This window comes from Kickxella alabastrina (genome assembly GCF_025024165.1).
Source record: "Kickxella alabastrina strain RSA 675 chromosome Unknown BX661scaffold_11, whole genome shotgun sequence".
NCBI lineage: Eukaryota > Fungi > Kickxellomycota > Kickxellomycetes > Kickxellales > Kickxellaceae > Kickxella > Kickxella alabastrina.
The window spans coordinates 539,411-564,517 of NW_026251482.1; the positions used below are offsets into that span (position 1 = coordinate 539,411).

The 25,107-nt window shown below is 42.5% G+C and overlaps 6 protein-coding genes across 6 annotated transcripts; 3 read left to right on the top strand and 3 right to left on the bottom strand.

Moving 5' to 3' along the window:
* Positions 1-836: 836 nt before the first annotated feature.
* On the bottom strand, positions 837-2,032 carry BX661DRAFT_18821 (uncharacterized protein). The gene has a single exon (XM_051537378.1). The coding sequence runs from the start codon at positions 1,866-1,868 to the stop codon at positions 1,146-1,148; it is 723 nt and encodes a 240-aa protein (XP_051391766.1). The 5' UTR covers positions 1,869-2,032; the 3' UTR covers positions 837-1,145.
* Positions 2,033-4,602: 2,570 nt separating this feature from the next.
* On the bottom strand, positions 4,603-5,954 carry BX661DRAFT_198469 (uncharacterized protein; the record flags this gene model as incomplete). The annotated part of the gene is made up of 4 exons (XM_051538230.1): positions 4,603-4,766; positions 4,878-5,013; positions 5,056-5,540; positions 5,786-5,954. 4 exons carry the CDS (start codon positions 5,952-5,954, stop codon positions 4,603-4,605), a joined length of 954 nt encoding a protein of 317 aa, XP_051391767.1.
* Positions 5,955-8,371: 2,417 nt separating this feature from the next.
* On the top strand, positions 8,372-8,917 carry BX661DRAFT_198470 (uncharacterized protein; the record flags this gene model as incomplete). Its single annotated transcript, XM_051538231.1, has 1 exon — positions 8,372-8,917. The coding sequence occupies one exon, from the start codon at positions 8,372-8,374 to the stop codon at positions 8,915-8,917; it is 546 nt and encodes a 181-aa protein (XP_051391768.1).
* Positions 8,918-9,337: 420 nt separating this feature from the next.
* On the top strand, positions 9,338-10,540 carry BX661DRAFT_143256 (S-adenosyl-L-methionine-dependent methyltransferase; the record flags this gene model as incomplete). Its single annotated transcript, XM_051532994.1, has 3 exons — positions 9,338-10,139; positions 10,249-10,304; positions 10,439-10,540. 3 exons carry the CDS (start codon positions 9,338-9,340, stop codon positions 10,538-10,540), a joined length of 960 nt encoding a protein of 319 aa, XP_051391769.1.
* Positions 10,541-17,324: 6,784 nt separating this feature from the next.
* BX661DRAFT_198472 (uncharacterized protein) lies at positions 17,325-17,846 on the top strand (the record flags this gene model as incomplete). The annotated part of the gene is made up of 1 exon (XM_051538232.1): positions 17,325-17,846. The coding sequence occupies one exon, from the start codon at positions 17,325-17,327 to the stop codon at positions 17,844-17,846; it is 522 nt and encodes a 173-aa protein (XP_051391770.1).
* Positions 17,847-18,319: 473 nt separating this feature from the next.
* On the bottom strand, positions 18,320-19,045 carry BX661DRAFT_193897 (phosphoribulokinase/uridine kinase; the record flags this gene model as incomplete). The annotated part of the gene is made up of 2 exons (XM_051537824.1): positions 18,320-18,929; positions 18,972-19,045. 2 exons carry the CDS (start codon positions 19,043-19,045, stop codon positions 18,320-18,322), a joined length of 684 nt encoding a protein of 227 aa, XP_051391771.1.
* Between the last annotated feature and the right edge of the window lie 6,062 nt (positions 19,046-25,107).

A 25,107-nucleotide genomic window follows, 5' to 3' on the forward strand; every position in this document is an offset into this window, starting at 1 on the left:
AAACGGCTTGCAAATTTTCAGGGCCGATGGAACGCGGGTTGAGGGTGGCGAAAAAGTACCATCAGGCAGACGGAAGTGGAATAATCGCGACATGGCTGCAGTGCTGAACTTTCGCATAATCCTTAATGCACTGCTTAAAGGCGAGTGTCCTCCCTGTTTCTTGCGCAAAAAGACACCTTTCGAGTTGGCTGAACTTGAGTCTACGGCGACACCCGAGATGTTGATCAAGCCAAAGCCAAAGCCCAAGATCAAGCGTGTGTGCAAGAATCAATCTGTCCCTGCTTTTTCTCTTCAAATGAAGCAACGAAGTGGACAATATCGTCAACCATAGTGGTCCATTGCCACTAGTTTCTAAACACCTTTTGGGTTGCTAGTCAATCTGGAGGAAGGATGTCATTTTGTAAGATACTTGTAGTCTCATTCTTTTCTTTGGTCCAAATAACACAAATAATAAAAACAGGTTGGTTAGAAAAAATTTATAGACAAAAAAGTTGATGTACTCGCAAAAGAGAGAAAATGAAAATCTGCAATTAATATATTTTCGACTTTTCCCTATTATTTTTATGCGTGTTCACAAAAGACGAGATGCAAATAGCACAGTTAGTCGCTTTTTGCAGCAATGCAATAAAAAAGATACTCTTTTAAAAAAATTATTTTTACCAACCGGTGTTTAGGCAGCAATGTAGATCTGAAGCTCGGAATTTCATTTGTCGAAATTAATTCATTATTATCCAACATGCGATATGCATGTCCTCTCGCAAATATGAGTATGAATGAGATTGGGATATCTTACATGTTTTATTGGTTCTTTTAACCCTGGTTCAATGAATTGTTAGAGTGATAGAGCAGAAAATTATTTTTAATTAATTAATTTGTGAAGTGGATGGATGAATGAAATAAATTTTGTTAAAATACATGTGCAGCGACAGTCCATGCTCGCTTGAAAGAAAAATTAAATAAAAAACTAAAGCAAAATGCCTATTTTTTTATTGGCGGCCACTAAAAGTCGTCGCAGTTTTTTGGTTGTAGTGGGAATACGAATGGGAAGGGGGGATAATAGAGTGAGAAGGGAGAGGGAGGAATATGATGGTGGTTTTATACGGAGTACAGACGATGATGACCAGGATTATGGTTGATGAGAGGGTTTACAAGAATCCAGAGTATGAGGACGAATTGTAGGAAGAGAGAGACGACATCGAGGGCGTGCGCTTGCGAGGCGGCGGTGGCGGCGGGTACTTTGTAAACAGCGATGAGGCCTCAATGCGCTTTAAGTCATTGGCTGAAAACTCAATAACCTCCTTAAGAGTAGACATGCGACTGGTGCTCAACCAGTTAGTCACCGGCGCCTCCTGGTTCTGGAGCTCGGCGCAGCCCGGCAGCGACGTAAACTTCTTTGTCTGCATCTCCTCTTCCCACTCCTCGAGTGAAGATACCCGAGAGGTGGTCGACTCTGAACGAACCAGGCTCTGGTCATACTTGTCGATAATCCGCTTGAGCTCCACCTGCTGTCTGCTGATGAGCAGTGCCATTTGGTGAATTTTGTCCTCCAGGTTGTTGCACATAGCGCTGCCCAATGGGTTGCTCTTGAATGTGCTGAATTCTTGTAGGTAGCGGCCAAGCTGGTTTTGGCGCCCGCGGATGGAGTCTAAGAGATCGTACGCTTGAATGGCATTCTGATGCTCTTGGTCGATGGACCGCTCCTTTTCGAAGAGGAGGGTGTGCCCGTCGAGTGACGCTTGGTGGCGGTTGCGCGTGGCGGGTGATGACGATGACGATGAGTTTGTGTTGGACGGCACGCGCAAGGTGTGGATCGACCAGGTGGTCGCCGCAGGGACAGCTGATGTTGCCGGATACATGTTCATAAACATAGTTGGCTTTTGTATCGCTTGAGCCTGCTGGTTCAGTGGATGGGAGCTAAAAAAAAGTAAAAAGAAAAAAGAAATTGATTTGGAAATAGTGTTGGTGATCGAATGGAATGATAAAAATAGAAGACGGGAAAACTGTTCCTTTAAATGTCGTTTGGTTTGGTTTCAAACGATTTTGAAAAAGGTGGGAATAAAAGAATGAAACTAAAAAATGATTTCTGTGCTAAAATGGAGATGTCTAGGAAGAAAAAGGAAAATGACAATATATAAAAGGCTTGGAAACACTGCAGCTGTAATAATGAGAAAAATAACGCACCAATGTATTTGGCCAGATGGGATTAATTGAAATGAAAAGAGTGGAGGATGATGAAATGGATGTGGCTTTGCCTAAGGCGAGCGATATTATGTATTCAAATACACTATCTTCCGTATATCAGTGTCCCAAAAAGGATAAATTAAAAAAGTTTAAAAACCGACTGAAAGGGCGCAGGCTGCTATTTTGAACGTATTTGGAGATTGAACTTGTTATTTTGTGAACAAAAAATAGAGAGTGATAAAGGAAGTAAAACAGGAGTAAAAAATGTAAGCTGGGATTTAAAATTGGGTAGAGTTAATGAGGTGGAGAGATGGAAAGGTGGAAAATAAAAAATATATATTTGGCGATTTCCAGAGTGAATGGGCTATGAGCGCATCCAGCACTATTTATCTGCAACGACGATGATGATGACAACAACAACAAAAGTATACAAAGGGTAAAAAATACAAGGTCAGTCAGCCAGCCAGCCAAGAGTGGTCAGGCGTATTTTAAAAAAATGTTTTATACTACTGCAAAAAGTGTTGCTTCACGCTACTGTTTAATTTCTCTTTCTGCCCAGCAGCGGAAGCAGACTCCGCCCAGCTTACAAGGAGGAAGGGTAGAGGAGGGGTGGGAAGAAGAGGGGGGGTGGGTTGGTGGGTTTGGTGGTCATGCTTTTTTTCAAAAGGGGCTTTCACTTTCCTCTCCCCTGCCAGTTCCTATTTGCGAGCCACCCTTTCTGCCTCCTAACGATCACGATGCGCTAAAGAAAAAACAGCTGCATGAAATCACTTCCGAGCTCCTAACATCACAGGTTCCGAGCAAAAAACAAAATTGCTTACCACGCGCATGCCGTGACACCACGCTGCGTATTGTTATTGGCTGCCCTTTTTTATTTCAAGCAACCGAGGAAAAATAAAAGGCACATGTGCTTGTCTCGCCATATTCAGGGAAAAGTAAACATGGCCTGGACTGTCACAAAGGCGAAAAAGCAAACCACTTGATTCACACTCTTTTTTGCATTTTTTGGCCTGGCTCAATTTATCACTTGACTTTTGGACCCAGACTGTCTGCCATGATGTGCATTTTTGATTTCACTTTTATTTGCTGTTCGGATGTCGGCTAACGACATGCATTAATGTATTCCCCATTTGCCTTCTGACATGCAGGAGCTGAGTGCAAAGTAAAAGAGGGGAGGGAGAAAAAGTAGTGGTCGAGTTGGTATTTGGAGCACCCATTTCCTGTGCTCTGCCAAAATTGCCTCCTCCAGCAGCATAAGGCACTAATTCCACGACAATTAATGCACGGCATGCCCATCCTGTCTCCCCAGTATTATCAATCACACAGAAAGCAGAAATTGCAATTAATTCTGCCCCAAAAAATTTTCCCTTTACTTCAAACAACAAATAAAAAAATAAAAAAACCAACGTGGGCAAGCCATGTGTGTTGCCGATACGTGGAAAATACGGCTTCTATTTTCAGGACCACCAGGAAAGCGGAAGTTCCAAATATGATGTGAAAAATTTTTTACATCATATTTGGGGAGTTGTTACAGGCTCGTGGGATCATTTTTTATATTTATTTTTGAGTTTTTGTTTCCGACAAAATTGGTTTAATAAAAGGCCGAACGCGGCAAACAACAACAGGAAAAAGAAACAATACCCTGCAGGTGCTTGCCAATTACTCAATCTTTTTTGTTTTATCATTTGGAACAAGATTATTGTCGTTGGTTTGTAATTAAAATATTATTATTTTAGAAAAAATATATATGAAAAATTACTCGAAGAGGCGCAATGCGGCTATTATTAGTTTTTTTTAAAAGAAAAATGTTATATAACTTGTGAATCCAACGTTGATCTTTACATCTTTCGCGATATTGTTCACAAACTGCCCAAAGCTATTAAAATAGCCATTTCGGGTGTCTTTATTGAATACAGTTTGTTTATTTTTTTTACTCAAGCACATTTGCTTAATATTTTCAATTGTTGTGAAAATTGTAAGAGCAGTGCACATGTATGAATGTCCTCTTTTTGGGTATTTGTTTGTTTGCTTGTTTATATCAAGAAATGAGGCGCGTTGTAAAATACGCCATTGTTCGTCGTGCAATGTGTCTGAAATATTATTTCCTATTGGTCGTTTTGTTGTTGCGGGTCTCGCAAGAGTGCGCCAAAGAGGAAGAACAAATAAAGAAGGGGGAAGGTGTTGTTTCTTTGAAATTGGGGGAGTAGTGGTAGTAGTAGTAGCAGTGGTGGTGCTTTATTTTGACATTCAATAAAACAATTGAATTAGGGAAGGTAAAAAATAAAATAAAAATACAAACAGGCGGACAGATAGACAGACAAACAGACAGGCAGATAGATGGGAAAATATAGATAACTTGTAACGTGACAAATAACTGCTATGTCGAAAAGGAGATATATCACCATTAAGAGTGCCAAATATCTAAGAGTATAAGCTTTGAGGATCGCTCGTTTTCCTCGGCGCCTTTAGCTGAATCGGCGCGAGCAGTGGCGAAGAGGCCATTTTTTTAATTTGTGGCCGCAAAGAATCATTCGCATACGACTTGCTTCTACCGCCATCAGCACCAACACCACCAGGCGCCCTGCCTATAACCGTGTCATCCACCGACTGTGCATTCCGAACGTTACTGCGTTCAACCGAGCGCGCATTTTTACTACCAAAAAGACCACCCCAAGTCAGCTTACTCTTAGACTTACTTTCCTTGCGAAACTCAGTGCTACTGTTATCAGAACTGCCCACGTTTCTGTCTGCGTTCTGGTACTTGGTGTCCATCTTGTACGAATTGATAAACGCCTGCGAGCCAAGCGCTGGCTCCCTCTGCTGAAGCTGCAGCTGCAGTGGCGGCGAAAGAAAAGATATTTGTGTGTGCATTACAGGCGTATGTTCGCTAACAGGCGAGTCAATAGTGGTGGGCGTGGGGGGCAAGGATCCGGAGGCAAAATGCGGCGGAACTTCAATATTAATGTGCGCCTGTCTTTTTGCTCCAAGCCCTGTGGGTGCAACCCCCAGTGGCTGAAGAACAGATGGGCTGACCATAGTGGCAGGAGACATTGGGGGCGAGATAGTCCCGAGCTCTATCTGAGTCGGTGGCTCTGGCGCCAACGACTTGTCAGTCCTTTTTACAGGCACCTCGTCCGCCTGCCTATCAGACACCACATCATAGTAGTTAAGCGTATAGTGGTTGATGTATTTCATCAGCTTGCGCTCGCGCGATCGAATCTCGGCTGTTACTTTGTGGTAGTCGCTAGTGCGCTGTTCGCTTGGGGCCGCTTGTAGTACGCGGTCGAGAAACGCCTTGAGCTTCAGTATGCTCTCTCTGATGTTGCGCGCCTTGTGTATGTTTACCCAGTAGTTGGGATCTGGCGGCGGCGGTGTCCATATGTATTTATTGCTGGCATCTGAAGCGTCTACAATGCAACAACAACAATCGGGAAAGGAATGCAGATGAAAATGAGCGTGTGAATTTGAGTGAACATATTCGCCGAATAAATAAATAAATATTGTTGTTTGACGCAAATATTTTTATTTGCGAGAGACAAAGAAAGGGTGCGTGTTGGTTGGTGTGCTCTATATGCTTTGCATTTAATGTAATATGTTACTGTACCTTGGGATATGCCGACTGATGGTGAGCTGGTGTGGAGCTGCGAGTGTTGAGACTGATCTGACTTGAAACTATTGCTGCGACCGAGCATGGAAAAGAAAGCGTTGTTGGCCATTTGTCCATTGGGTGTTGTCGATGGAGACAAAGCGGCACCCGTGCTAATGCTGGACATTATTCGAAAGAGTTAAAAAGAATATATGTATGTATGAAAAATAACTAATCTTTAAAAGACAAAAATATAAGAATACGAAAATATGCAAATGAAAGTGAAGATGAAACTGGAAATGGAAAAATGGAAAATAAACGCACTGACGCGTTTAAAAATGTATGTCAAAATAAAATAAAAACGGATGCGCCTCTAAAAGAAAGAAACAGGGTTTGCAAAATATACGCCTCCCCAAGTGTATCTTTTTGTTGCAATGTTATCCACATAAAGAGGTGGGGGATCAAAGAGTGGCGAGATAATAGAAATATATATATATAATAAAAGGAAAACCTCCGAGGGACACCTTGCTGTTCTGAATATGGATATTCCAACTGGTTTAAAAAAATGTCAATTATATGGCAAATACGCCAAGTGTAGTGCTGCAAATAAAATATAGAAGGAATGATGTAACCAAAATAAAAACAAAGACCAAGAGCAAAAGGGCGGCTTATCAGTTAAAATCGAAGAAAGAAAAAAGGACGAGCGAATTGGCGTATAAAAAAAGCGAAAGCACACGCCGGTAGTGGGTGGAAAGCAGTTGTATGGGGTATATTTTGTCAATTGGTGGTTATTTTTCTACTCTTTCTCTCTTCCGAATGACCGGTAATGTAGACCCGAAATAGCCACGCTTAAGAATGAAGGCGGGGGAAAAGCTGAAAAGGTGTGGGTTGAAAAGCAAATAAAGTGGAGAGAAAATGCATACAAATAAAAAAGTTTATGGAAAACTAGAGAATGAGAAGAGACAGTGAACACAAATGAAAAATAGTAAAGTGGCGAGTGCAATCGCAATATGACCTGCTCATGGGAATGAAATAAACAAATCAATTTTTTAAATTGATTTGCGCACGGTCGTTGCCTTTCTAGAGATAAATAATACGACAATGGATGCAAGTCCGTTGAGTCGAATGTCCTCATAAACACAGGGTCAGCTGTCTAATTTATATACAACTGTTGACAACAATTTATAAACGGGAAAATGCAACCTAACGGGATAAACACTTTCAAGCTATTTTTTGACTGCTCTCATCTCGATGTTGGCAACTCGCTCCAACTTTTAAATTGGCTACTTTGTAGGCACAATTCATGTCGCAAGATGATCCAACATCCATAAAGAGAAAATATAAGAATGCGTATTTGTCCTTTTTGGAAACACATGATGATACAGGTTAGAATTGTCTATCAACCCGAAAAGAGTGCAATTTGAGTGCATATAGTAGACTGGAAATTGTTTTAGCGATCGTCAGAGCCAGCCAAAAAACACGAAAATATTTTTGATCGACTTTTTGTTTTTCCGTTCTAATTTCTCCGGACAAATTTTCTGTGTGTGCATTCCAAACATATTTCCAATTGTGTGACGTGAGCGTGGTTTGCCTGGGCAAGTGCCTAGCTGCTATATTAGCTTTGACAATTGGCAACAGGAACAGCTTGTTTGAATTTTTTATCACTTTGTGAATTCAGCGTTGTCTAAAATCGACTTGTGAGTGGCATCAGATGCATTCTTCTGCCCGAGTGAGAACCAAAAGCGATAGTTGTCAATGTGCCAATAAATTGTGGAATTCCGACGATAGAAATCATTATTTGAAAAGTTACTTGAATACAAAAGAGCCGTTATGTGTATAGATGAAACATATATTGCGAGCCATATACGATTCATCGAGTGTTCTAATCTGTGCGCATCCGATCTGCCGCAAAATGCAGGTCTGTGTTTGCACCCAATTGTCTATTTCATTTAACCAGCACACATATGCATGGATCATTTTTTATGCCTTGTGACATTTGCCAAGCTCTTTGTGCCTTTACCACTCTATGCATTATAAAGAAGGTTGGGCTTTTTTTTGTTGCGGATAAGCAAAAGAGACAATGTACAAAGTGCACCTTTTGTTAAAATGTGCCAAAACTTTACAAGCAAAAGCACAAAAGTTACAGGTCTCTTTCTGGAATCATTTCGAGATGTTTTTTAAGGAGGAATGAAAACGTCAATTTTTGAAGACAGCTATCTCTTTTTTTCCACTTCACTTTACTTTTAAGATTTCAAAAAATTTCTACTACTTTACATTTTTTGACACTCGCTTTTTGCACTATACCCACGACAACATCTGCAAAAAAACTCACCACCATTTCTCGCTGAAATAAAACCACAGCCTCTCCCCACCCCCATTTCTTTCTCAATTCTCGTTTGGTATTTGCACCTTTCCACTCCTCAACTCCGAAAAATATTTTTTTGTTTTCCATATCTACTGCGTTTAAAAAGTTTTGACATCTGTTTTTCCCTTTCTTAGTTTATAGCAACAGTTGAATAGTGCCGCATTACAGCACTTATAAAAAACACATACAGCAGAGGCGTTTAAACGCAAGAATAAGCAGCAGAGGAAAGCTTACGCCCAATGGCACACAATGAATACCAAAGCAACACATACTCGCAGTACCCGAACATAAGTCAGGCACCATACCCACCAGGAAACCAGCCAGGGTTTCCAAACCAAAACAACGGAATGCAGCCGCCACAGCAGCAGCAGCAGCCACCAATAATGTCTCAACGGCCGACTAATATGGGCGGCCCAGGAGAGCCCTACCCGCAGCAAATGAACCACAGTGCCTACATGGCGCCAGACATGAGCGTCGGTGGGATGACACAGTCACAGTATAATCCAAATCGTCCTGCGGCAGCGTACAACCCACCCAGACCTCCGTCACAGTACACCGCTCGGCCCCCTCAGTCGCAGTACCCGCATCCGCAAAAGCGCAATAAAAGCGGCACGCACTATGGTCACTTGGTCAGCGAAAAGCCCGATGGAAATACACCTTGTAGTGGCGATGCCTGCAATGCGTGCTGCAAGTATAACGTCCTCGCGTGTTTGTTCTGCTGCAACGGGTGGATGCGACTTTGCGGCAATGGCATGAGTATCAAGGATATTTTGTCGCATAAGTAACCGGGATAGTGTAAACACTCTTTTAACTGCACATATTTTTTATTTATTTTCCTATTTTCATTCGTATTGTCATCATTATTTATTTTATTTTTTACGCACCGAAATAAAAGCAGTTCTGGATCAACTCTGAACAAAAACTTTTCAATGGCTTAGAAATGGAAAATTTTTTGCTGGAGGCATGACGCCATCCAGTCAATCTATACCAAGATAAAGAAATTTTCTGGAGGCCTTTTGTGTTTTTTGTTGAAATTCAATTGAGCAATTTTATTTTGTATTCTCAAATTTGCATTTGCAAACACCTTTTCCTTTAAACCTCGCACAAATTCACAAAACAAAGCTTTTAAAAGAATGTCTCGACCCTTGCTCAGCAAAATACGCCAGTTCGGCAGTGGCCAGATGTATAACCGGTTAAGCGCCCGAATGTACGCCTCCTCAGGCAAAGAGAGTGCACGCGAGTACCTGGACAAATCAACAACGCCATTCGAGGTATTTGACCGCAACGCCAAGCGAATGCAGAAGGATCGAGCGGCGGCGCGAGGAGCAGACAGTCGCGAGGTTGACTACCTGAAGGACGAGGTCGCCAGCCGCGTGGCTGACCGGCTGCTAGACATCAAGCGGCGGTACCACACGGTGGTTGAGCTGGGCTCTGGCTGCGGCCATGTGGTCAAGGCACTTGATGATGACATGATGGACAAACTGATCATGTGCGATATCTCACCTGTAGCTCTGAGCCGTGACGCGGACGCCACCTACGATATTGAGGTCGAGCGGAGAGTCATGGATGAGGAGGCTCTGGAGTTTGAGCCCGAATCCCTGGACGCTGTGGTCAGCAGTCTGGCCATGCACTGGGTCAATGACCTTCCAGGGATGATGATACAGGTGCGCAAGGCCCTTGTCCCCGACGGCGTGTTTATTGGCGCTATGTTTGGCGGCGATAGCTTGTTTGAGCTGCGCACCTCGCTTCAATTGGCTGACGTGGAGCGCGATGGAGGAATTGCTGCGCGCGTGTCGCCGCTTACCGACACTAGAGACGTGGGCAATTTGTTGAGCCGCGCAGGACTCACTCTGTCGACTGTCGATGTTGATAACATTGTCGTCAACTATCCGTCTATGCTGCACCTGATCAGTGACATTAACGCTATGGGAGAGGGCAACGCTGTAGTGCAAAGGCTGCCGTTTATTAAGCGGGACACACTGCTTGCTGCCTCAGCAATATACAAAGGTAATGTATTGGAAGACAGATAGATTAGCTTCAATGTCGAATCATTTCTGCTCTGTCTGTGCAAACGCTTTATTAATGCACATTTCGCCTTTGTCTTTGTACGTATTAGAGATGCACGGCAACGAGGACGGTTCCATTCCGGCGACGTTCCAAGTCATATATATGGTAAGCGATCTGCGGATCAGTGTGGCACAAGTGGTTTCTCGGTAAAAGTCGGGTATATAACAAGAGAGTGAGAAGGGGTTAGAGATAACGTACACTAATCAAGCTCGTTCTAAAACATTGTTTGCATTTTGTAGATTGGCTGGAAGCCAGATCCCTCGCAGCCAAAGCCATTGCCCCGTGGCTCTGGAGAAACGTCTCTTGGTGAGTTGTTCAATTCGACTTCGCACAAACTGTAGAGTGGTCTTTTATTTTAAATTTTAAATGATTTGATGAACATAATTCAATGTAGTTTGGTTTTTTTAATTACTATCAACCCTGCGGGTTCCATGTTTATTTTATATTGTTATTTGCATCGTTAATTTTTTACAAACAAAAAACTGGCAAAATAAAAACTAAGGTGTCATATTAACGCAATCGTGCGTTTCCATGTGTCCGAGGGATAAAATGATGACAGAGATGCTATTTTTTATGCCATCCCTTCCTACATTCTGAACGCGGAGGTTACAAGAATTCTATGCATGTCTTTTTGACACAATTTAGCCTGTCCTTTGCCAAATGTGTATTGTTTTGTACCTGTATTTGTATTTTTTTGCATACAGCAATGCCTATTATACAATGAATTGAACAATTGGGCGGACTCTGTTACGCTACATTTGTATCATCCATTTGCTCATTCATTCACTCATGCATATGAGGCATAAAAATGACAATGTGCCAAAGTGTGTAGCGGCAAAAAAAGTAGTTATATAGCCTTTTGCAAAATGCAATTCAACAAAAACAAACGAAGCATAAAACACTTATTCTACAAGCACATACATAATACAGTGTCTGAGCTTTTAAAAAGGGAGCAGACATGAAGGCGATCGGGGGTGAAATGTACTTTATTGTGCGAGTACCAATCAGCAATTTCTTTACAAGGTGTCCATTATGAATGCATACGTGGATTAGCATATACTTCTGGACTTGGTCGAGAACGATTTTTCTTTTCAAGACAGATAATGTCAATAATTCTTTGCGTTCCGCCACAGGGATAGATTTACAAAAAGCCACATGTCAAAGAAATTCGTGATGTTTCCCAGACCCAATGAGACATTTTTTTTAAAAAAAATGAGATTGTTATAGGTTTGGTTGTGGCGGAATCAAATTTACTGGTTCCTTCTGAAAGCTATTCATGTATGTTCCAGAAGGATCAGTGCCCAAGGCATTTAAATAACTAGCCCGTAAATCGTTTCCATGTCCCTTCTAATATTTATTATGTCTGACATTTAATTCAGCCAATTACCTGGTTGCTATGAGAAACAAGGCTCATCCAAAAATTTGAAAATAGATTATCAGCAGCAGCAGCAGCCGATGACGCTCATGTGTTTATAATAAAATCACGAGCATTCAAGGCCATGAAAATGATGATGCAGTCACGATATACATGACAAAAATAAATAGATAATACCTTTATATTATTTTGTAAAAAGTTGGTTATAATCCATGCCATTACGTTCTTATCAGTCACTCAGGGTGTTTTAAACAGAGAAAACATGCCACATGACTTTCAAACACCCTCCACCAAAAAAGACCAAAGCTATTTTGAGTTGTGCGATTGGGTGTCAAGCGGTTACAAAGAATATAACTTCAATTCGTTAATATTTTTACTTTGATATACATACTCCCCAACAATTATTTATGTTTGGCGTGATCGCAGTGCCTTGCTGCGCAAAAAAACTATATAAACTATCAATTGCACGCCATTTTCAAAAACATATAGGCCAATGTATGAATTTATTTTGAATTTAAAAAATTATTGTCCGACAAAATACACAACTAGTAATAAAGGCTTGTATGATTTTAATGGAAGCAGATGTGCCTTCTTTGCATGAGGTGTACTGCTTTCAGCCATTGCCATGCTGATCAAGCAAAAATTCCAATTTATGCATTAAAAGCGTTTTTAGTATAGGAGAGTCTGGTCATATTTGGGCCACCCTCGTATATTGGCAATCCAAAGTTGTAGAGTAAAAAATACAGCAATATTTTTAAAAAAAATTTGTCACACGTGGCAAGAAAAATACTGTATGGTTGATTTCTCAATAGTTCTGGCTTAATTTTACTCTCGCATTTTGTTATGTTACAACACGTGCTATTTTATTGATTTGTTTGCTTGCAATTACAAAAAAGTGGGGGGAGGTGGGCTTTGTACGGTCAGATGGTTGAAACAATAGCAGAAATTTTACACATAATAAGTTGTGGCTATATATATATATAAAACGGACAAGGCAAAGGCTATTTGTATAACAGGTACACTAATTTAAATATAAAAACTGGAAGCTACAAATAATGCAAGCACAAGGTGCTTTGTTTAGGTACCAATTGTGTTTATAATAATTGTCTAGAAGCGTCTGGTGCGCATCATGATAACATGGCATAAACGCACAGTATTGGTATTTTCTATTTTGTGCACCAAAGAATAGATAATAATTTTATTTGACAATTCACAATAAAAACAAGTTGCGCATTGTCGAATCTGGACATCAAAATATTTTGTTGCAATTGAGCAGATGTAGTTAGAAAATATTTCAATACTGCGTGGAGAAAATCGCAAATAAAAGAGCAAAATACAAAAAAGCAAGGCGTTATTATTTTCATCTTACGTATGTTCTCGAATATATAGATAATAAAAGTAAAACTAACCTCCCTGCTGACACTGGTAAAAACCATTTCAGAATACATACATACATACATATATTATTATTACAATATTTTAAATAGCAAACACCATGTCAAAATGTTAAAAGCGCAGCTCATTTTTATTATTATTTTACTTAAATGCTGATGACCACTGAGTGAAACAAAAAAGATGTACCAGCAGACCTCCCAGTGAGAATTGTACACGTGAATAAACCAAGTGTACAAGATAGAGCAAACGTAACAATAAGCTCATTACTTTTGTATCTTCACATGTAATCTATATAAATGGCAAAAAAATAGTGGCTCCATTGATAATTCACATAAACTTTTTTCTTGGCACTTGCAAGTATCGCAAATAATCGGCAAATATTAATTTCAAATTACAAAACATTGCCAATGGTTTATTCTTCATTGTTAAATTCGTCAGCAAGACAATGTTGTTTGGAATTTCCTGTAGCCAGAGTAGCATGAACAAACATATTAGATGGACATAAACACATAAGGGGCGCAACTAGTAATAGCCACAAATTCAGTAACTGCTAATCTGTAAATCAAAATACGCTGAACAATGCCAATGATATAATTAATTCTGACTGGATATTGGAGCTACGAAATCAGAAACTGCAAATAAATTTAAAATGTGATTTATTACAATATGATATATTTGAAAACATCATATTCTTGAAACTTCTTTTCAAAAATCTATGAAATGCAGATTATAGATTATCATCTCGCATGTATTGTGAAGCTCATAAATCAAAATCAAAATCAAAATCAAACCAAAAAATCAAACTTTCCAAGTTTTGAGAAATGGAAAAGAAAAATAGACAAGATGTGCATATATTGCAAAGATGATTGATATCAAAGCACAGTCAAAAATGAAAAGCCCAGAGATTCGGGTTGGGGTAGATATTGAGAATTGTGTTACCCAGTGATAAAAAAAAGAAATGAAATAAATAAAAAATCATGCAAAAAGTTAAGCCGATAGATAAATCTTCCGGGCCAAAATAAATATCTAACAATGCGGCCATTTACCATCATGTTTATTTGCTCCAATCACTCTTTCACACCATAACTCACAGTGATTTTAACCCGGTAGCTTCTGAGTCAGTAAGTACTGAATCAATTTTAACCGACCAGAGTGTAATTTTATACTTTTATAATTAAGAAAACATAAAGGTGAAGAAAGGGGTTAAACAGTGTGTTTTAATCTAGTGGAGTATAATTTGCCGAATTAAAATTTCTTTTTCGACCAAGGGAATCAAAAAAGAAACATTGTATCAATTTCCAGAATTGCATTATTCGCTGATTGTTTTTTGTCAATTGAAGCACGTGCAAAAGCTTTTTCGGTCGACTTTCAGCAGCAGCAGCAGAAACATACACTATCATTTGTTTAGGGGAGTTTGCACCAGATATTCTTATTGTGTGGAGCTTATGCAGAAGGAATGTCAGCAGCCGGGTGTGACACGCAAGCTCGCCGGTCACTTGGCCTTCTTCAACACTCAGCCGATCCGCGTCTCTCGCGCCTTTTTCGTTCATACAAAGCAAAGTGAATGCTGAAAAAAACTTATGCTCTGATAGCAATAAGAAAGTTGCACATTCAGCGTTCATAATTCGGTGTTCTCATTTTTTCTAAAAGTTTTTCAGTATTTGTTTTTATGAGTGGCCAATTAAACTCGGCCCAAGCACAATGCCTCATTTTTTTACTTGCCGGGTGACAAAAGCTAAGCCCGGCCCCAAGCAAAAGGCCAAGCAAAAACACAAAGCCATGCCGAGCCAAAAATAAAAAATAAAAAATAACTCGGGTCCTTTGTGCGTGAATGGTGGCTGAACAATACGACAACATCAGGGTTGCTAAACACTTGATGGTTAAAAAATAATAGCATGGCTGGTTTTATATCTGTTGCTGAAGGGAGAGTAGAGTATATTGCGGCCGTTAACAGAGATTTGGGCAACGGGAGAAAAATGTACACACCCACTACCAAGAGCCTTGTTGTGTAACAGCAAACATTTCTTTATTTATTTTGTCCATCTCATATGTTTCTCATTTGCTAGGCCAGTAAATGTATATTTATGTGCCAAACGCACACTTCTCACGAATGAGGTATCAAAGATAAAACCTTATCAGCGAAAGAATTTGAGAGAACACTCATTTTCTGAGCAGAGGAACAAACAGGCAGCGGAGTAAGAAATCAATATGATGTTTGGTGACAGAAATGCAGCAAAAAAATGCTACCAGGAGAGGGGTGGGTTAATTGGTGAGGGGAGGGGGAGGGGTGTGTGACAGGCTCCCCCGGGGGTTATTTTTGCCTCCCCCCTCTTCCCTCCCTTCACTCTCTTTCTTTTTTTGCCTGACATGATGCATGAGCAGAAGAGGCGTTTATTTATTTCGTTCTGGATTTTTCCTATGTGACCGAGCAAATAGCCCAAGCATGGCAAAAAATCTTTCACGGCAAAAAGGCCTGCAACGTATAAAATGACCTTGCCTCCCCCGCCTCCCTTCTTATATTTCTTTGGTTTTTTGTTCTTCATTATCTCTTTTTTCTTTCTTTTCCCTTTAAACCGTTTTAATGTTATTTTGATATACTCTGCACCACGAGTAACTTTGGACCATTTTTCATATTCACCACCACAACAACAATAACAACCACCACTTCAACTACCTCAACCACAACAAAGTTTTACTTTATTTTTATTATTACTATAACATTTTTACACAAGATGATGGGCAACGGAATGTTTTGTGAGGCTGAGATACACTACGAAGAGCCGAATGAGGAAGAGAAGCTCAAACGCGACAGCAGGAAGACCTTGAACTACCTAAAGTCCAGTCACAATCGCATGCTTTTGTTGATGAGAAAGCTAGAGATCTATAAGTAAGTTCCGCCATTGCAAATACTTGTTTGCTCCTTGTTCCTGTTCTTGTCCTTATACTTGCCCTTGCTTTTTCTTCTGCCATCCTTTTTATTTTTTATTTTTGCAACCTTGTATATAAAAATCAAAGTCAACTTTGGCTGCCACAGACCGCGCGCTGCACATCCCTCATATCTTTTGCAGCAATATTGAGTCAACAGGAAGGATGTGCACCGCGGTTTGTGTGGCACCTGGCCGATCATGATTTCATGTTTTGTTTTTGTAATCGCCAAGCTGTGCTCTTGTCGCTTGGCACTCTGTGCCTTTCTCTTTTATATACTTTTTTATACTTATTTCAGCGCGTGACCATATTTGCCAAATTTTCTCCTCTTTTTTAATCGGCCGCATTTGGTGTTCATGTTTTTACTTTTTATTTTTGCCTTTGCAAATCCTATTTCTTTGTTTGCCACATGATAACCGGTACACTATTTTTGCTTTATTTTTTGGTTTGCATAGCAAGGAAAATAAAAATAAAAAGGATTGCAGCGCGTGCATTCTTGAAATTTTAATATTGTAAACGCGTCTCCCTTTCTTTTTTTGCCACGCAGATTTTCAATATTTTAATCCCGAAAAACGCTTGTCATAGCAGTAACGCCGTTTTTCTTGGCTGACTACTGCATTTTTTGTATGCTTGCGATTTTGGTATATCATCACTCCTTTTTTCGCTCATCTTTTTTTCCTTTTCCTCCCCGCCTTCTTATGTACTGCGCCAAGTACTATTACAGGCCAAGTGTCTCGGAACTGTCATTTTTGTATTCCCCACACACACGCCCGTGAACGCAAAAACAAAAAATAATAGTAACCCCATCTGCAACACTGTTACTATTTTTTTTATTTTTTGCGCTTACTCTTCGCGGCCCTGGTCTATGACAATTTTTATCGATATTACTACACACGCGCATTCGATGCCTGCCTGCTTGCTGATTATCTTCCACTTTATTTTTATCTGCGACAACTTGCATCCAATCTGGTGCGGTAAGGAGAAGAGCATCATCGGAAGCATCTGTTGCAGGTAGCAGCAGTGCCACTGCATAGTCACAGCTGGGCACTATGCGCGCGTGTTCTGCCCTGGCTTGTCGGTAGCTGCAGCAGGCTCTCCCCTCAAAGTAGACACTATTATTATCTTCAATTCTTTATTTGTATACTTTGCATATGTCATCATCACCCCCTTCGGCCACTCTGCATTGCATTCGGGCATTGCAGCGAATGAGCTGAAATCACGCAAAAGAGGCGAGGCACAGTGTCTGCTTGCTTACTTGTGACATTGTCTCCACGTGGCTGCACAATGTCATATGCGGCCTTGTTTTGTCAGTCACTCACCCATTCACTCTCCCAGTCACTTGTCTATATTTGTGCATGACACTTTACTAAAAAAAGAAAATATCTAAATATTATATTTTGTACTCTAGGTCGAACCCGCTAGGCTTTGCCATGTGCAAGGACCTCGAGATCAAGATTTACCAGCTGTCGCTGCTGCTCCAGCGCCACCACCAGCAGCTGGTTGACATGGACGAAAAGTACAAGCGCATGCACCAGGCTGAGCCCGAGCCGTTGACCAAGAACTCGTCGCTCGCCGACTGGCAGGAGGTCATCAATATGGCCAAGCTCCCAATCGATCCTCTGTTTATATACTCGCAGTCAAACAAGACCAAGAGCTGTGAACCCGTTTTCAAATCGATCTACCACTCGCCGTCGTCTGAAACCACTGCCAATTCTCTGTCGACTGAAAAGCTAGATGAACAGAACACCAGTGGTATTCAGGTTAAGCGCGTCTCGCAGGCGACGTTCCCCATGCAGATGACGCCCCCGATGGAGGAAATTGTACAGCTGCGTGAAAAGGTTCGTGCTCTCGAAAAGTCGCCTCTATTTGCATCGATGACGACGGACAACATTAAGAGCAAATGCAGCCTAGCGGCGATGCCGGTTCACCGCTCACCCATTTCGCAGCGCTGAAATATGCGCATGCACACAAAACAAGCCCCTCTTGTCCGAACAAAGAGGGCACACACCACCATTTCCACAACCACCATCAACTTCATTCATCTTCATTCATCTCGAACCACACCATACTTTCCGGCCTTCACACTATGTACCATTCTCACCACACAAACCTCGCTCACTCACTTTCATTTTTAATCTGTATTCTTAACATTTTTCCTTTCATTCTCCTTTACCTTCGACACCCTCCCCTCTCCTTTACCTCTATTCCTTTCTTTTTCCCGCTATAGTTTTATGACAAAAAAATAAACAATTTTGTTAGCAAAAAAAGTGACAATATGAAACCAAACATGCCACAGTTAAGCCATATGATGGTCGCGTAAACAGACATGTTTCCTTACTGAGATTAATCAATTTTAAAAGTTTGAAGATTTTAAAAACTAGTTTTCCCCACGCTTGGAAGCTAAGCGTATAGACCCGCCCGAATATCAATTGAATATAACACGCGTGGGCGGCAGGCGGTGCGAGGCCGAGTACTTGCCATTGATACCGTCATTGCCATCAATGCGCAACACTGCCGCCTGCTTGTTTGCGGCGAGTCCCGTGGCCAAGTGCCTGCTGACAAGCCTCTCCCTGGCTCCCTCCTTGTCCCGAGGCTCCACCCACCACCGCTCATCTACTATGTCAGCGAGCTGGGCCCATGGGTCCTCATTGACATGCGCATAAAGCCCCTCTATAAAAACAACCCTATGCTGCGCTGTAATAACAATGGCGTTAGCCACTGGGTCACCAATTGCGTGGTCAAAAGATGGGGCCAAAACAGGATCCTCACACTGCTCACACACGCGCCGAACAAGTTCAACAAACCCGTGGCTGTCAAAAGTCCATGGTGCCCCACGCCGCCTCATGGCTGTTTGGGGGTCGGGCATGGCAAGTAGCTGTGCTTTGGTCAGGTGGAACCCGTCCATGGGCAGAACAATTGATGGATGGGATGGCATTTGAGCATTAATGGATGAACTGATCAGCTCGCTGAGATGGGTTTTGCCTGAGCCTGGTGTGCCTGACACTGCGATTATTAGTCGCTTTTGTGGATGCTCGCTGTTGCTGCTGCTGATGTCGGTCAGTTTGTTTATTACGTACTGTGCAAGTTCATCAATTGTGTGCTGAGTGATACTGCTGATGTTGCCGGTTTGCTCAACGCTGTTGTTTCCCATTGCTACAAAAAAAAGTATGTTTTTTAATTAAAGTGGAGTGAATGAGCAATATTTTTATTTTTAAAAAAAATGATTGACCAATTCAAACTTGTATTAGATATTTTCATCTCTTATGGATTGTATTTGTGGGTAAATAAAGGCAAACATGCAAAGTAAAAAATTAAATTAGCACTCTACATCACACCAGCTCCCCCTCCTACCCTTAATATGTGGCCAAAGTGGAACAAGTAAATAATATAAAAATTGTAAATGCTTGTTATAGGAACCCCACTCCAAAAAAATGTGTTTGTGCCAAATTGTAGCAAAAAAAACTAGATGGATGCCTATATATTGTGTATATTGTAATGTTTATTTATTAAGTGTAAAAATAAAAAACAAGAGTTTGAGTACTCATATAGGTTGCTATTTGGATGCTATTGGTTTAGATATTGTAGCGTCTTGAATGAGTGTTATTCTCCTTTGTATACATTGTGGCAACCAAGGATAGAATAGCTTGCCAAAGTAACCGACTGTTGAATAATTTAACTTACTGGTTGTCAAAATTTTCAATTTTTAGATGGGAGTATTGTTATAATAAGAGGGAGGTGTGAGGAGCACTAATTATCTAGTGTTAGAAAAGTAGGGGTGATTTTATAAAAGGTTTTATTACTGATGTTTCTAAAATACTACTAGGGCCGGTCTCGTCTTATATATGTGCGTTGTCGCCTTTGTTGTGCACATTGCCAATCATGCGCTCCGTTGATGAGAACTGGATCTTCTGCGAGCAGACCAGTATCTTGGCAAGTCAATGCTGTGGTTTTCGCGTATGTGCGCTGATGTGTGTGCATTGCAAAATGGGGAGCATGTTTGGGCATCAATGTAATGCCCCCCTAATTTACGCCTGCATAGTCCAATTAGCACCCTATTAACCAGCATGCAGATGGAAACTTATTTCGCGGGTTTCAACCTCGACATCCACCTCAATGTCTTTGGGATGCGCAACAGTATGTCTTATTAAAGCTATACTTTTTAATATTATTTTTGTTTGCAAAATATTCATTCAATTCTTTAACAATATTGTACATATTTGAAGGATTTGGGAGAATATCTAGGGGTTCGGAAATCATAGGGCCTGCTGAATTGTTAGAGACCAACCATAAGCGATTATCTTCAGAATTATTGATACTCTTTAATGTACGGGTATCTTCTAAATACTTACTTATAGCCCATCTTGCATAAAAGCAAACTTACTGGTTTTAAACCAATTTTTCCACCAATTTTTTCCTTTATGTCACTAATTGTTGAGTCGAAAGTGATTTTTTAATTTCCAATTCAAACGTCTTTGTGTAGAAGCCTTCGAGCTCATTAAACTTACTAATTTGTTTTTCGCTGTACTTAAGATAGATAAACATAGTCTGTTACAAGATGAATTATTGGTATATGTTGTTATAATAGTGTGTAAAATAAAAAACAAATTATTTGGACAGAAAAAATGACGGTACTCTTGCGACTGCAATAATCCAGCTGCAAATTGCCAAGCTTGCACAAAAAACAATAACACTGTCGACCACTACATAATGGCCAAATAAAAAATAAAAGAGGTGTGTATGTGTATGTGAAATACTTGAAAATGCTTTATATAAAAGAAAATTAAACTGACTTTGTTTTACAAGCAAAAAGAAAATAAAGGATTTATTGTAATAAAAACTATGCATGCTAAGCTTGGACATAGAATACAAAAAAATATTTTTCTTACTATTGGTTGATGGCAATCAACTGATTAACCAGTCTTGGCTGTTTAGCAACACAAACAATAAGTCACACAGTGACCAAAGCAATATGCTTTCTACTCTTTACCTTTCACAGTGCATATAGCACTTATTTATTAAATACACTTTATATCATTATAGTTTATCTACACGTCCATAGAACGTTTCCTATATTCCAACACTTATACTGTTGAGCAGTCTGATGATATGGAAGCGGATGTTGATGAAGACTCGTTTCACGACTCTTAACATGCCAATTAACAGGGCATTGATGGTACCATGCAGGATCAAATCGGGGGACACAATAATAACACCCTGATATATCCCTTCATTCTATAATGCATATGTTTGAACGTGCACATACGAAGAGCATAGCCTTGACATGCCAAGACACCAGTCTGGGTACAGAAGAACCAGTTCTCACCAACGAAGTGCACAATTGGTAAAGTGCACAATAAAGAAAATGAGATACATATATAAGATGAAGCCGGCCCTAGTTCTACTTTTGATTCCATTGATAATAAAAACTTTCATAATTCAACCAAACTTCTAACACTAGGCGACTAGTGCTTCAGCCAAATCACTACCCTCTTATTATAACAATACTTTACACACCCATTCCAGCTGGTAAACATAGGGGGATTGGTTGACTGGCATTGTATGCTATATACAATTATTTTGTACCTTCCCCTAGAATAATTTTTGTTATAGGCGCATGTAGCCAGATCTGAAATAGATCCCATGATGGGCAAGGTGGTTTGGTAGACAATTAGTCTCATTCATCAACTTTAGGTTTTATATATTCTTGTTTTATATCTCGCTCAATGTATCTATTTTTATGTATTATTTCAATGATAGCAGATGGGGAGCTAGGGCTTTTATCCAAAACTCCCCAATAATAATAATATGATTTTCTCGATTCATCAACCTAGAGCAAAAAAAAACCGGGTGGTTGGTTTCTTTCGTATTCTTTCTCTTGAATTTCTTGAATATAAAACAAATAATTTATCATTCCGTAATATTTTATTCTATAACAAAAAACAACGCTATTTGTCTCTTGTGAGCGTTTTTTAAATAAAAAAGAATGTCGGACTATGACGACTTATCCACGGAGACAAACAAGGGCAACAGCTGGCTAGCCCTGCCCAGTCCCAAGGTGTTGCTCGACCGAACAACCAAATTCGTACTCAATGCAGCACAGGGAAAGTCCCGCTCGCTCATTCCAACTTCAGACAACCAATTACAAAGCACAATGTTCAGCGAGACAGGTGTGATAGACTGGGAGGATGCCCCAGTTCATGCCGAGGAGGAGGAGAATGAGGAGGAGGGGGAGGAAGACAAGGAGATGGTGGTGCGGGCGAGGAGGACAAGGGTTGTTCCAGAGAGAGAGGTTTTGCAGGGCGCGTGGAATGGATGCGCGATTGTTGATGATGGCGATAGCGAGGACAGCGGAAGATCGGGTACGCCGCCAGGAATGGTGCGCATCCGCGTTGGGCTGCGCGCCAGCACAGTGCTGCCTCCTCGACGCCGCACCAGGCCCCAACGCAGCAACACACAGGTTACAACCACAGGTGTGGTGGCTTCTACGGCATCTGCGGCTGCGGGTCCACAGCAGCAGCTGCAACGGCGACGTATTCCGCTGATCTCGCTGCCGCCGCGGGTCATTGCGCGCATCTTCGAGTACCTTCCCGTTGCCGAGCTGCTGCACATGGTCAACAGCTGCCGGGTGCTCCGGCGCGTCATCCACAAGCACGGGCCCGGGGCGGCAGACAGCGACGTGGTGGGCGACGCAGCGTACACTGTAGCGGGGATCCGGCTCTGGCGCGTGCTGGTGCAGCGAATGGGATGGCGTGTCTGGTATGAGCGAGTGCGCGGGCGGGAGCGGCGGCAGCGCATCGAGGTCCCACGCAGCCACGCCCGGCTGCTCGAGCAAATATGCGGCGTCGAGGACGAGGCCGAGCTGGTCGACATTCTGGGCACAGAACCCGACCTGCTGTTCAAGGCGCTTTTCGACAACATGCACGGCGACTACGCAGCCTTTCGGTCGCTAGCCAACCCAATGCCACCGATGCTGTGGCATTCGGCGGCCGGCCGCATGCGCAGCCCGGCGGAGATCGCCGAGCGCTTGGATCAGCTCCAGTGGTTTGGCCGCGGGGGCTTCACCCACGACGCATGCGTCATTAACCGGCGGCTGCTCATTGTTGCCAATAAGTTTGAGGACGCGTACCGTGATCGATTTACGCACGCGTTTCTCTCTGGCGACTGCACGCAAATGCGTGCCCATGCCGCTGTCATGGAGAATATCCGCGGCGGCCGTGGCTGCATTCGGCTGCTCACCGACGCCCACCCGCTGTTCAGCGCACAGGAGGACCTGGGAAGCGACGCGCTTGGCGCCGACTCCCCCTATGCACGTGTTTTGGCCGCTAGCGATTGCACTTCGGACTCGCACAGCTTTGGGCTGTTCCTTGATGGCCTGCAGGCGCTGGTCGAGGAGCACTCGCATGTTGTCTCGCTGGCTCTGCCGCCGCCCACTTTGCCGGCCTCAGCGCTTTTTTGCTTTGTCCAGGCGTTGTTCTCGCCCAGCGGCGTAGCGCTACGGACACTGCAGAAGCTGTACGCGCACCTGCGCGCCATTCCCGTAGGCACCTTTGATACAGTCAGCGTGCCTGGCACTAGGGTGGCTCCGGACGAGGCGACGAAGGATATTTTGTATCTGACTACTGTGGCCGAGGTCGTTGCGCTTTTGCTGGCTGCCGCAGACTCGTGGGCGGTGATGCAGCCGGTGGGATTGCCGATGGAGCTCGGGCGACGGTGCGTTTTTGGCGCCTTTGAAGACGTCATCGGCGACTACGTGCAGCTAGAAAGGCGCATTATTGAGCGTGCGTATGCTGAGAGTCTTGGTCAGTGGATGATGAAGAGCAAGGAGCGATTAAACCAGCTACCACCGCCGTCGGCTGTAGCTGCGGCGGCGGGGATACTGGCAGGGCGTATTGATGCGAAGGCTGAGGCGGAACGGCCGCGTAGAAACTCTGTTTCGTCGGCGAGGATCCTCGGAGGAGCCGCCGGCATGGAGTCATCGAGGACTGTTAATTTTAGTCAGCGCAGGCTGCAGATGGACGAGTATAAGGCGCGCGTGCTGAAGGTGCTTGAGGCAAAACTGGGAATCAGTCTGTCGTCGGGGATGCAGGGCATTGGCGGTGGGTCCGATGATGCGGAGGGCGATGATGCGGGTGCTTCTTCGGCTAAAGTTGGTTTGACCAAATTCGACGCAGTTCCTAGGAGGTGGCCGTCGGGCGGGGCCCAAACAAAGCCGGTTCATCAGGGGCGAACTGTGGTTGGCGAGGTTCTGTGGAACTCACCTGTCAGTATTGACTTGTGCCTGAATATGGTCTTGACTAACCGCGATGCCATTGATCGACTGGCTGTATTTGCCGAAGCCCCGCCTGACATGCGCCTACGCAAGCTAGCGTAAGTATGAGTGAAGACGCAGAATAGCGCTACAAAAAACACGTTTCTAATGGGGGAGGGGTACACTATGGCTAACAACTGTGCTACCTTTATTGTGTTTATACTTGGAAGATGATTGTAGACAGGAGGCAATCGAGTCGGTGTTTTGCATTCTGCTACAAAGCGTCGGCAACCATGTGCGGCCGGCATTCAGCAAGATACTTGTTGAGCTCAAGGATCTCGAGCAGACAGCAATGGTAGTCATGGTGACCCAAAAACGAACCACCTCTCTGAATAACACAAGACAGCCGGTATCCCCCAGCACAGCACCAGCCCAAACATCAGCAGTAACAGCAAAGAGCAATTTCCCAGTGTACTCTGCACAGCGCATTCAGGCAGAAAAAGAGCTTCGTGAGAAATTCGCCTCTGTCGAACTGCGATTCTTCGAGCTCATTCATTTGAGCGACCTCGTAGTACAGATGCTAGAGATATACTACAAAAAGGATATGTGCATGTTCATCGACGAGTCGGATTTTCTCAACATGTGCAACCAGGAGAAAAAGGCATTGGAGCATGCTATTGATGATAGTGTTGCTGTTGGAATGGACTGCGTCATTGAGGTGATTCTGCGGCAGACCCAGCATATATTGGATACTGAGCAGCATGCGCTTGATTACCACCCGGATTCGAACATTTCCCTGACCTTGACGCCATCCTTGGCGTGTACGCGTGCGGTGCAGTTTTTGGGCGAGTCTACGGCGGTCCTACAGAGCATGACTATGCAGAAGCAGATGCGCGGCGTATTTATGGGCGAAATTGGCCAGAGACTATTCAGTGTTCTTTTGGATAACATTAAGCGGTTCCAGA